At 52.4% G+C, this 12,939-nt stretch overlaps 1 protein-coding gene across 13 annotated transcripts in view; it reads left to right on the top strand.

The window, feature by feature from the left end:
* The window catches only part of MBNL1 (muscleblind like splicing regulator 1), a 102,116-nt gene that overhangs the window by 15,454 nt on the left and 73,723 nt on the right, over positions 1-12,939 (top strand). For 9 of the 13 annotated variants that reach the window (XM_075418447.1, XM_075418444.1, XM_075418455.1 and 6 more), the window contains exon 2: positions 11,621-12,579. The exons of 3 other annotated variants lie outside the window; for them this stretch is intronic. In XM_075418447.1, the coding sequence (XP_075274562.1) occupies positions 12,406-12,579 (174 nt within the window). In that variant the 5' untranslated portion in view covers positions 11,621-12,405. Of the gene's footprint in view, positions 1-11,498; positions 11,546-11,620; positions 12,580-12,939 lie in introns of those variants that run through there. One more of the 13 variants, XM_075418445.1, reaches the window with a different exon arrangement.

Below are 12,939 nucleotides of genomic sequence, written 5' to 3'. Positions count from 1 at the left end.
GGGCCCTCGGCACTCCTCTCTGGGTCGTTCTGTAACCCCGAGCGCCCTGTGCAGGGCACTGCAGCGGCGTTCACCCCGCCGCAGTGACACCTACACGGTACTCAAGGAGATCAGCTTCTCCGCGAGGTTTAAGTAGATTGCTGTAGGAGAAAGTGACGTGCACTGCCTTAATTGGGTCTAGGTCGAGGCGAGGTCTGGAGCCGTTGGACTCGGCCCTGCCCGGGGGCACGGTGGAGGAGCATGCGGGCACCAGGCAGATGTGTCAGGTTTTCCGAGCGGGTTGCCAAGCTGGAGGCAGCGGTGATGAGGCCGGGATTCACGGCAGAAAACGCGTGTCTGTGCGCGCGGGTGCCCGAGGGCCGCTACTCCAGCACCTGCCGAGCTCTGCTCATGAGGGTGCCGGCGGGATGGCGGCTGCTCTGGGGCTGGCGGTGCAGAACCGCTTGCCCTTCCTCCTCCTCCTCCTCCTCCTCGCCGGACCCCCGGGCCGCTGCTTTCTGTCCCAACTGACGTGGGCTATTCCGGTGTCACTGGTGCCATCTGGTTTCCGTGGAAGAAAGGTTCTGTCAACTGCGCGTCCTGATAAACATGCCATGATTTACTTGTGAGAAATAAACCCTGGTATTTTTTTTTCTCTGACTCCCTGAAGCTTGGGAAAAAAAAAAAAATCCAAACAAAAAATGTTTCTTCCAGTGTCTGGAAGACTTTATTAGTGCCTGGGCAGCATTCTTGACTTTGTATGATCACGTCTGGTTTTCAGTGAAATCCTTTCCATATATAATTTTATACGGGAATCCTTCGGTGCTTGATGCGCAGGCAAAGCTTCAGCTGCCTGTGACGCTCCTTTCCCAAGCAGTGAAAAATCAAAGGTAGCGAGTCTGTGATACTGATAATGTAATTATGTGCTTTTCGGCTGTTTGATGTGTTTCAGTTAGAAACGTTCTGCTGGGAGCGCAGGCACTCGCTGCTGTGACTTAGCTGTGCAGGCTGCTTAGAAGAGAGTCCCTGGGAAAATATCTTGCTTGCTGCTTATCAGCATTTTATTGAGCTCCTGTATTTATGTGCAAATATATTCCAGAAATAAATCTTTAATGATGTGATTTTTTTTTTTTTGTGAAAAGTAGACTCAGCACTGTTCAATTCTCCTAATTGAATACAGCTAATGGTGGCAACTAAAATACAAGAATTTGAACTTCTTTCACTGATTTTTCTGCGTGGCTGACAAAATTATTGCTTTGGGTTTGTTTGTTTTGTTTTCTACAACTTCTAAGCATTTTGTCTTTAATCACCATTTTTATAAAAATTGCTTTTTCTTAAAGCTTTTCAGAAGCTCTTTTCCAAACATTCCATGTTTTTTGTACAAGACTAGAATTTTAAGCTTTTGTGTATGGTGGTTTTTAAATAGTGTTTAGAGGCAAGAGTGAGAATAGACGGCAAACAATGATCTTTGGAGCCTTTTCTGAAACGCCTTCCCTGCTTTGTGCGGTGTGGGTGGCTTGCGCAGGTACGTTAGTGGAAAAGGGGACGCCTGGAGGGGATCGCAAGTAGAGGGTGGAGAGGAACCTCCCATGTGAGAAAGGCTTTGGGAAAGCAGGTGAAAACAGTGGAGCTCGACATCAATGTGACACGCTGTGGGCATTTTTCGGAGCATGGACGGGGCTGGGGGGACCCCTGGGTGCTCTCGTCCCGGGGGCTGGCTCCCCGAGCCCAGGGGCTTGGCGCGGGGGCTCGTCTCTAGGGAGAAGATCGACCAGGAGGTGCAGAAGGAGCACCCCGCGCGTGAGCAGCACCGCTAAACAGCCGCCAGCATTCTCTTGTACTGAGTTTTCATACGGCATCATTCTTCACGCTGTTATTTCGGCTAGTTTAATAATGTTTCAAGTAACGCTAAGAACGGGATATAACTGGAGTCTTTTCAATACTTGTAGTCTCAAATTTTTGTTCCACAGTTGTGGTCCTTTGGCACGTTAACGTTGGTATTTTTATTCTGTCGTAGCAGGCTTTTTGGGGAAAGCGATCCATTTTTACGTTGCGTGAATATATAGAGGCCATTTCTTCTGCAAGAAGAATTAATGAGAATTTGAAGGTTATGTGTTGTGTGATGTGGCACCGGTTGAGTGTAAGAAAGGTTGTCTACGGAGCAGGCCAAGGACATGGTTCACTTCTCCTTGCTGAGGAAGGAGACTATGGTAGTCGGGGCCGCGAGCCTTGTGTTCGGGGCTCTGCTGGAGGGCAGGGAAACGCTGCTCCCCCGGCCCGGCCAAACCAAACCGGAGTGGGTGGAGAGAGCAAGCCGTAGGCAGTGTTGTTGGGACAAGGGGGTCTGGTCTGGCCGCCGTTGCTGTGCGAGACCGCGAGGGGTGCAAGGGGGTGGCGAAGGGTCCGCCTGCGTTCTGCCTCAGAGACGTTCCTGGGTTGTTCTGTGGCGGGTGGGAGCTCAGAAATGCTTCAGATAGCTCAGCCGTGCAACAGCCACAAAGAATGACTGCGCAAGGTAGTGGGCTAGGACCTGGTCCGTAACCCAGAAACAAAAATGGCCGAAGGTCTGACTGGCCAAGCTGGACACCCCTGCAGCTGCCATTTGGGGTGATGCACAAGGTGCCACCACACTCACTGCGCCTTTCACGCCAGGCTGCTGCTTGCTCTTTTTCTTTCTTTTAAAATATATTTATTAAGCTCAGATGATGACAGCCTGTGGGTGAGCTCGTGTGCCTTGGTGTGTTACGCCAGCAGCGTCACCGAATCATAGAATGGCAAGGGTTGGCAGGGCCCTCTGGGTCACCCAGCCCAGCCCCCTGCCGAAGCAGGGTCACCCAGAGCAGGCTGCACAACACCGCGTCCAGCCGGGTCTGGAATATCTCCAGAGAAGGAGACTCCACAGCCTCCCTGGGCAGCCTGGGCCAGGGCTCCGTCACCCTCAGAGGGAAGAAGTTCTTCCTCGGTTTCAGCTGGAGCTTCCTCTGCTTCAGTTTGTGCCCGTTGCCCCTTGTCCTGTCGCTGGGCACCACTGGAAAGAGTCTGGCCCTGTCCTCCTGACACCCACCCTTGAGATATTTGTAAGCATTTCTAAGGTCCCCTCTCAGCCTTCTCTTCTCCAGGCTGAACAAGCCCAGCTCCCTCAGCCTCTCCTCGTAGGAGAGATGCTCCAGTCCCCTCACCATCCTCATAGCCCTATATGCATCTCTGAGGCCGTTGTCGCTCGGTGGCCCCAGGAACGCCCCAGGACCCTGCGCTGGCCGGGCTGCAGGCATGACGGCGTTGCAGCTGCCTCCCGTAGGAGCACAGACCTTCTGGAAGGGCTGCCTTCTGGGCACTGAAGTAACCAGAAATCATTTTCATCCTCCCCAAACTTCATCTTTCTTACCCACAGCAAAAGGCTAGAAAGGAGAGAAAAGCCGTATGCAGGTGTGTACCAAAGCAGCGCTGCACCAGCTGGGCCGTTCGGACATCGGGGGATCCACGAACAGAGGAGCGTTAGCCAGATTCGTCGCTAAGGGCAGCTCTTGCTGGAGGATGGAGGAAGGCAGGCCAGCCTTCAGCCAGGCGTGCAGGGCACCGCGCCGGGAGGGCGGCCCCGTGAACGGTGTCGCTGCTGCCTGGCACTGGGACAACCCTGCCTGGCCGTCCCCGCGTCGTTCACCTCCGCCAGCCGTGGGGTTCCTCTGGCGCCGGCACTGAGCAGAAGCAGCTGCTCCGAGCAGGGGCTCTTGGGCGTTGGTGTTCACGATTATCGTTAGCTGCGCAAGTGTCATGGTTCAGCGTGAACAAGCGTGACAATAAATTGTAGCAAATACTGATCAAAAAATGGTCTTCAAGACCTTCTTCTCTTCTTTCCTAAGATAAAGCATAGTCATTCAGCTTTTATTACTTCTTTTTTGCGAGCTTTTCCTTGGTGTCTGAAGACACGTGTTTATTTAGCTTAGGTGAGATTGTTCATGATGCAAAATTAATCACGAGTGGTGAGTGTTTCTGTGCTGCCGAGTGCTGCGTGTGTAGTGATCGCTGGTGAGTCCAGGAAAGCGTCTCCTAAACTTGACCAGTTTTGCTGTCAGCAGAGGAGTCATTTTGCTCTTATATCAGTGCAGAACAACTGTCTGTGATACCTTGGGTGGTGACAGAGCACAGAAAGTTAAAAACCCCAGTCTCTGGGATTTAGATTCTCACATAAATAACGAAAGGAAATTATTTTAGATTCATTGTATTTCCTGATAAGTCGTACAAGTTTTTACTATCCTGGAAGGATATGACTGATAAATATAAATCAAGTGTAAGGCCAGAATGAATTAAACTGTAGAAAATACTCTATTTTGGATTTGAGACTGGAAAGCTTTGAACCGAAGGGCGGTCGGCTTTATCTCCTTCGTCGCAGCAGATGCTGGAGTAGTTTTCTGTGGCTGCATGTGGAGGCTCGTGGGCATGGGGCAGCGACGTCCCGGCACCGCACTGGCGGTGCCCCCTGCGCCGTGTGTCCCCTGTGGGGGAGGCTGGGGCGATTTTGGGGCTGCGGGGCCTCCGGGCCCGTCTTGGAAGTGCAGGAATGGGGTGGTGGCTTGGCGCTGCCTGCGGCTCTCAGCCCCTGCCGCGTCGGCGACCCTGTGTTCGCCCACTCCCAAGTGATGTTCTCACCCGTGGAGGGAAGCGTGTGATTGTCGCAGCTCTGCCACAGCTCACCGTCACGGAGCTGGAGTGACCGGGCCATCGCAGCCCGAGTTCCGCCGTGCAGTCGAAAGCAGAACGCCGTATGGTGTGTTCCTCATTCTCCGTGTGCGTGTCCCTTTCGGTTTGCCCCCGAGTCAGATGCGCGATGAAGCAATCCGCGTAATTGCGGCTGCTGGTTCTCCTCGCTGCGAGCACGCCCGCTGCTGCGGCAGTGAATGGCCCGTTCCGTTCCTGGTAACGAAGCTCAGATTGCATCTCACCCAGGAGTTTGATGTGTGTGAGGACGTGGTGGCTGCATCCAGACTGCTGGTTCGTGATTACTCGCAGAACAAAGCGGTCATCATGCAAAGGGGCGAGAACATAGAAATCCAGAGGTTGGGGGGGGTGGGGGGGGGGTGTGCCTGGCCTGGGGCAGGTTAGCGACGCGCAGGAGCTCGTTGGCTGGAGCAAATGCTCCTGGTAATAAATTAATAGTAACATTAGTACGGACGGTGTGTGTGCTGTGCTCCATCAGGCGCTCACCAGCGCGGCCTCTCAAGACTCCTCTTACCCACTGCTTCGTGCAGCCGTGTCGGGGGGAGGAAGAAGCCTCCCTTTGCAACCAGGGCCATGGGGCAGCTGCTGGAGGAAGGGAAGTGAAAAAGGAGGCATCTGATTGTAAAAAGTGGGAACCTTAGCAGCAATAAGGCGCCAGTATTTTTTTCCCTGGCTATAGAGTAGATTTTAAGGCGTCTGACGTGCAAGAAGCTAGGCTGGGTGCCTGCTGCGTCTCGGGCGAGCGAGAGCTCCTCCGGGTCACTTTTCCTCCCTGAAACCATCGGCATCAGCTGAATTCGGTGTTAGAGGGAAGCGGTCGCTTCCCTTGCTGAGTCATGGACGTTGCTTTTTTCTGTGGTAGTTGTTACCATGGGTGATGCTAATAATCATGGTTTTTATATATATTTAGTATTTTACATATATACACTCGTTCAGCTAGAAGTCACCTGTCAATATGGGAATGTTTTTCCGTGATGTGTAGCGATCCTTCTTCCCACTGTCACAAGTAGCTCCCGGTTTCGAGTCTCAGCTGTGGGACTTGTCCTGAGGCTCGGCATGTGGCTGTGTTCTCGAGGAAAACACCCAGAGGCACCCTGGAAAACACCCAGGGAAAACGCCCTGCTGCGTGCAGGGCGTGCTTGATTAGTATTTGCCTGCGTAATCAAGAGGCACCCTGGCCCGCTCCCACCGACGCGGGCAGAAGTCACACATGTGCGTGGTGTAGGAGGGAGGAGGAGACATTTCACAGGTGAACTGTGCCCTTCTGGTGGCAGGGACAGTGCGGGGCGGCCAATGTGCAGTGCACCCCCGTGCCACCCCAGAGGAGAGGCTGGGCTGCCGCGGGCTGGGCCGGGAGCGATGCTGCTGAGCTGCGTCACCGTGCTCCTCTGCCCAGCACTGGGCTTGTGGACGTTCGCAGTTCATCAAACAAAACGTCTTTAACGTCCAAGAGTCTGATTAATAAATAGCTCTTTGCTTTCTAGAAGGGTGCGTCGTTGGTTATGTGTAGTTATGGCCTCTTAAATGTCTTTGTACAGAAAATCAGTGTTTAATAGTCTTTAGAACAAGCACATAAGACTGGTTTTAATAAAAGAGCTTTTGGTTCAGTTCTCAGCGTTTTAAGTCAAATTGCTCGATTACTATTACTTTTAAAGATAAACAGCTTCTTTTTAGACTTGTGTGGGAAATGTCACTTATTTGACAGTTGAGATTCCCCTATGCCAGGATAATACAGGACTTCCTATTTCTAAAATATATTGTGTAAATGTTATGGTAAAGGAATTACAAGATGGACGTGCTTTTACTGCCAGAAAAAATATTTGTAACTTCAGCGGTGTGGATGAGTATGTGAGTGCTTTGTAATAGATAAATCAAGGGCAGAGCGGATTAAGCACAGTAGTCCTGCCTGCCATTTTGTGTCTCTGGTCCCAGCTGGACGAGCGGCAGGACAGCCCGTGGGCACATCTGCTGGGCTGGAGGCAGGCATTGGCCTTGCCCTGCTCCGGTTTGTAAATACACATCCGTCTGAGGCTGTCAGCTAGTGGGAATTCTGCCTGTCTCTGGAGTCCCAGATTTTGTAAAGGAGATTGATATCTACAAAAAAAAAAAATTCAACAGGCATATTTCTTGACTTTAATGTTGTTTTTAAATTACAGTTACAGTGGTTAATTCATAACCAGCTACTCTTCAAAAGAGAGAGGGTTTAAGGAATTTGTAGTATAACTTTCTGACTTGAAAACAGCATTACTCTAATTAATCTAAAGTAAGAAAGGATTGGGCTATGGGGTTTGTGCGTCAGTGCCGTTAGACTGTTGTTAGAAATTGGTTCGCAGTTTGGTTAGGGATGTGAGTCTTGGAGAACCGATTTCAAGGAGATGTCTTATTTCTGCACACTGCAGTAACACGTGTGCAGTGCGGGGCACGCCCTTTACGATGTGGTGTCTCTTTCATTATTTATCCAGTTTTGATGAACTGACTACGCTTGGATGTGTTAGATTCAGATGTAATGTCACAGTTAGGCGTTTCTGCTAAAACGGTTTCAGAAACTGTGAAATACACCCAAGGTGAAAATCTGTCTGATGCGGGCGGCTCTGCCAGTGAAGCCCCCTGAAGCCAGTGGGAGGCTGTGCTGCCTGCCCCAGCAGCTCTGTCGGAGCTAAGCGGTACTGAGGTAACACTTTGAACACTACCACTAGGACTGCTGCTGCTAGAACTGTGTATATTATGCAGAATATCTGGGTTGTAGAAGTAGCATTGGCAGGCATTTTACAAATCTGCCGTGGGGCGTGCTGGGTGGGTCAGTGCCGGTGTGTGCTCATCGCTTTACCACGCTCTGCTCGTGCCGCGGGTTGCTGGGTGCGGGGGCGGCGAGACACGGCTGTCTCGGGTGGTCAGGCCCTGCGCAGCCCCGCGTCAGGGCTGGCTGCACTGCGCTGCGCCTTGGCGCTCTGCTTTTCCCCCGATAGACGCAGAAGTGCGAAGTTGAGAGAGGGGCCTGCTTGCTGTTCCGTGCTGCCGTTACCGGTGTAGCGGGTACCGTTCCTACAGAGCTAGAGAACAAGACCTGTTTGGTTTGTTCAGCAGTAGTTCGCTAAAGAATATTTTTCTTTAACCAGTCCTTCACTGTTATGTGGCCAAGATGTTAATTAGCTCATTGTTTCTGCTTAATCGTTTGACAGCGCTATAATTATATCCCTCAGATGTGCCATGGAGTAATTGCTGTATCTTTTCCAAATTTTATGTTGAGATACGTTATTGGTAAACTTTGAATTTGGCAGAGGTGTTTTGAAAATACTGTAAGGCAGTCAATAATTTTTTTATTTCTTTATTTAAAAGACAGCCATTTGGCCATTTCAAGCTTTGAGACTGTACTGTCAATGTAAATAGAGTATTGATTTTATTCCATTTCCTATCTCATTAGACCCATTGTCATGAGGACGAATTCACATTGTGTAATTATCTGTTCCTGCTGACAGTTCTCATGTCATTGAGACCGGCGTTTTTGCTTCCACTTTCTCTGAGCATAAAAATAGCATTCTTCACTGCCATGTTCTTCGTTAGCGTTGTGCGTTTTGCCTGTCCAGCTGTGTACATCTTTCTTTCTGAGCGACGTGTGCGAATTGAGATAGAGCAAACGGGAGCATCCAGCAAACTCCGTAACAGGAGGAGTGGAAGCAGCGGCTCCTGGGAGCGGCTCCGGCGCAGGGAGACGCTCCCATCTGATGCCGTGGCGTTGTGTCCGACTGCAGCGAGGAGAGGGGGAAGCCTACCATTAACCTGGCTCTGCAACGCTTCTTGTAGCAATCACGGGAGGGGATAGAAATGGAACATACTTAATCAGAACTTAGAAACCATAATCACACGGTCCTTTCTGTGTTCCTGTCGCTTTCTCGGCATTTTCAGGTAACCTTTCCATTGATTTGGGAAGTTGTTGCTTAATCGTTTGCATTGACCCAGCTCAGCAGACAACTAAGGCACCCCTCTTAAGGAATGACTTCTCAGTGTTACTTACCTCTTTTGTCTTTTCTGAGAATCACCTTTTAATTTGCTTTCGATAATTTGAGCTTAATTTTCCTTGTATCCCAAATAATCGGTGAAGGCAAGGTTATGCCTCGTCCAAACCAATGTTGCAACAGTCCCAAGATAAGTAGCAAATACTTTCAGATTTCAAAAGGTGAACTTCAAAAATCAGCTGTGGATGAAGAACCGCCTTTAGTACCGAATGGCCTGGTAGGTGGAGTCTGGGAACTGTCAGCCCCCAAATAAATTTTAACTGAATTTAAAAAAATACCATAAAAATTGACTCGGCCCCTTTCCTGTCCTCTGACTGTGGTTCCTCCCTCTGGATTTGCCGCAGCCTCTCCTGGCTTATCAGAGACAGCTGAGAGAGAGACATCAGTGGATCTGCTGGGTGTTTGTTGCAGACAGCGATATCCCTCAGTATCTGAGGCTTATGGGGGACTCCACTGACTTGGAATATCACAAGAGAATTTCAAAGTGAGAGGAAAATAGTTTATGCAGATAAAAAAAGAAAGAATTGTATGCTACCATCTTGCTTTATTTAGTGCAGATATTGAAGATATTACTCTGGTCTGAAGTCAGTCTTTGTTTTTGCTGAAGGCTATTTTTAAAGCTCACATTTCTGGCTGTGTTTTCAGGTAGATAACAAATTCTGACAAAACAATTTTTCTTCAAGTAACTGTGCAGACAAAATACACATCTGGCCTTTCTTCGCATTCAGAAGATCTACCTCGGAGGCATCACAGCTCCTCGGAGTAATACTTTTCTTTCTGTAGCTGGCAGCCTGATGAGCGAAGGGTGACATTCAGCCTCGTTTAATGCCGTTACAGATACGTCACTGACTTCAACGGGAGCAGGATTTCACTGCAAGCGGCTAGTCTGACTCCAAATAGGAAACTTATTACAAAGCTAGGAATAAAACATAGCTTCATGAGTTTTACCAGGAAGATTACTCCTCTCACTACATGTGAGCACAAAAGATAGTTTTCATCCGGTTACGTTTTGTATGTTGCCTTCACGCTATCTTTCTTTCCTTGTTAGGGGTGATGACTCTTGTAATGAGAGTGAAATTAAATACCTTGTTTTGAAAACGCGGCCTTTAACTTACTTTGGCTTTAGCATGTAAAATATATCAATTGCTGCTCTAACTTGTCTTGGTGTTTGGAAAAATCAGTGCTTGGTATGGATTGTGTACCAACCCGGTGAACAGGAGAAAATCCCTGCTTAGAGGTGTTTCACAGCTGTGTTGACACTCAAAAGTAGTCATTTTGTGCTGTGCAGGGGTGAGGTGGGAGGAAGCGGCTGCATCTGTTACCTGTGTCTGCGGCGGGCGGGCAGGGCGCGGCGCGGCACACTGTAGCTGGAGGCCGGGCGACGCGTGCGAGGCTTCCCAAAGCTCTCTGTCCTGCTCCTGGAGCCTGGTGGCCGTGGGCAGGCGGCTTCGGGGGGTCCCGGCGTGCTGTTCTGCACCTTCAGCTCTCCTAACCTAACGGGTGCTAACCCATCGCAGCTGGGTAGCGTGGCACAGGCGGGAGAACCAAACCCGTCTGCCTGAACACTTGCTACGAAACGAGTTTTCAAGACCTGAGTCTCTGCTGTACGCCAGAGTGCTGACCAGCAGTCACTGCTGGCATGGGGTGACTCCGACTTCTGAGCTTTGGGCAGTTGAAGCCAATGAATGTCTGTGTTTACCAAGAAGATACCTAGCTGTTAACTTGTGCTTGCAAGTAATTACGTGCTGTTGTTTCTCTCCTGCTAGCAGGGATTAAAAATGCAGGCGTGATTAGAAGTGTCCTGGCAAGGAAACCACGGTGCCTGTTCTAATCCTATGAGCTGTATTAGGTGTGCTTTACTTCTCCTCTAGTCTGTTGTAATCACTCCCTGGAAAAAGACTCCTCGTAGGTGTTCCTCGTCCATGGGTTTGCATCCACGCTGCCGGGCAGCACTCCCCAAGATGTGCTTCTGCTGACAGTGCCAGTGATGCTGCTTTGGGGGGCAAAGGGGGGACGTGCAGATTACGGAGCAGCATCTTTGGAAAGACAAGGACGTGAACAACTTTCCCCTCAAGGCGGGGGGGCTGCGGTGCTGGCGGGAGGGTTCCCATCGCCGGCGTTGTCCCGCAGTACGTGTGCTGCCGGCGCTGCCGCGAGAGCCCCTGCTCCGGGCTGCTCTGCCGAGACCTGGACAAAGAGTTACAACCAGAGTTACAGTAATCTGGGACGAGAGTTATAATTTATTGCGGAGTTATATTGACCCGTGGCACAGCTGGGCAGCTGCAGCTCGCCGCAGAGCAGCACCCGTTCCACCTCGGCGGCGACGGGGAAAGGCTTACCCCCTCATTGCTGGGGGTCGGACCCCGGGCGTTGTGGTGGAGGCGGAGGGTGCTTGTCGCGACGCTCCCGGCTCACCGGGGAGCGCGCAGAGCGCCGGGCCCCGGGGCTGCAGGGGGCTTGGCCGGGCCGGGCCCCGAGGCTGCGGGGGAGCGCCCGGCCGCTGGCCCCCCGCGCCCCGGGGCCGCGCCGCTCCGCTGCCCGGCGCTGTGACGGGCTCCCGGCGGGCCCGGCCTCCCGCGTCCGTGCGGGGGGAGCGGGGCGGGGCGGCGGGCGCGGCCCGTCCTCCTCGCTGCCCGTCGGGCCGAGCCCGGGCCCGCTCGCTCTGTCCTCGGGGCAGCGCGGCCGAGCGTCTGACAGGCGCGACCTTTCATAAGACGGCCCCCGCCATTGGCTTCCTGCCCGGGACCGCCGCTGCAACGCGCTCGGCGATTGGCTGGCTCCCGCTGGCGCCCGGCCGGGCCCCGGGGAAGCGGGCGCGGCGCCGGCAGCCCGGCGGCGTGAGTGGGCTGCGGGGGGGTGCGGGGCGCGCCGGGGCCGCCCGCCCCGCGGTAACGTATCTCTTCTCTCTGCAGGTCGGTGCTGGGAAGTGCCTTCCCTGACGTCGCTGCCGCTCGGGACCGCTGCTAGAGCCGCCGCCGCCGCTGCTTTTTGCCTTGCTTGCTGCCAGCTAGACTGCGACGACAGCGCACCGCCGAGCCCCGCCGACCCCGGCGCTGCCGGGCCTTGCCGCAGCCTGCTTTACTGTAGAAATAAAAGTTTGCGGAGAGGAGGTCAGAGATCTTCCGCCCGAAAATCGAGGAGAGGAGGAAAAAAAAAAATACATATATATATATATATATATATATATATCTCTGATCCCGATCGTTGCTCTAAACTGCTGCATCTGTCTATGCCAAACTAATCGATACCGGTTGCACCACGACCGCCCGGCGCTGCGACCTCGCCGGCGTGGAGATTGCCTTTCCGACGGCTGCGCGGAGAGCAGCTCGGGAGCCCTGCGCCCAGGCTCTGCCACGGTCCCATGCGTGCCTCGCCGGCGGGCTGCGGCCGGCACTCCGGATGGGCTGCTGAGCGCGCCAGGCTGGTCCCAGGCCACGCTGCTCGCTGGTGATCCCAGCGCCTCGCCGAGTCCCGCGCCTCTGCCGCCTGGCAGCGCCGCGCTCCGAACTGCCGGGGGCACGGCTGCGCCCGCAGACCGCAGCCACCCCGCCTGACACGTACTTTTAAAACGGGGAGTGGGGGGAGAGAAAAAAAAAAAAGTATTCTGGAAGTGGCGCTTTCATCATTTCCAGTGTGTCAGTTCAGCTGCTGGGTTGTCCCTTTGATTGGAAATTCTGCCTACCTGTAAAACCTAAAGATGGCTGTGAGTGTCACGCCGATCCGGGACACAAAATGGCTAACGCTGGAAGTGTGTAGGGAGTTCCAAAGGGGGACTTGCTCACGACCAGACACGGAATGTAAATTTGCACACCCATCGAAAAGCTGCCAAGTTGAAAACGGACGCGTAATCGCCTGCTTTGATTCATTGAAAGTGAGTAAATGTTACATTATTTTCAAGGATGTACGGTTAATGAAAGAAGCGGTTGTAGCCAGAGAAACCCTGGAGCCCAAAAGGGAGCGACTGCTGGCTGCCGGCAGTGGGATGTTTTGCTGCTGTTGTTTTATTGATGCTTGTTGATTTGGTTTGCTGTTTTCCTCAGGGGAAGGGGGAAAGTAGGGGGAATGAAGGGAAAATGCGCCTGGCAGGGCTCGAATCCTCCGGTGTGGCTACAGCGACTGGTCCTTTGCCTCCAAATCTTTCTCTGCCTGTAGCTGGGATAAAGGACGCTTCACGTAGAAAGAGCAAAGTCACTGTAAGGATTCTTTGTTTTTAATAGCACAAACCACGTAA

The sequence above is a fragment of the Opisthocomus hoazin genome, chromosome 4 (assembly GCF_030867145.1).
Source record: "Opisthocomus hoazin isolate bOpiHoa1 chromosome 4, bOpiHoa1.hap1, whole genome shotgun sequence".
In the NCBI taxonomy this organism is placed as follows: domain Eukaryota; kingdom Metazoa; phylum Chordata; class Aves; order Opisthocomiformes; family Opisthocomidae; genus Opisthocomus; species Opisthocomus hoazin.
This window is presented reverse-complemented; position numbering and strand designations above follow the sequence as displayed.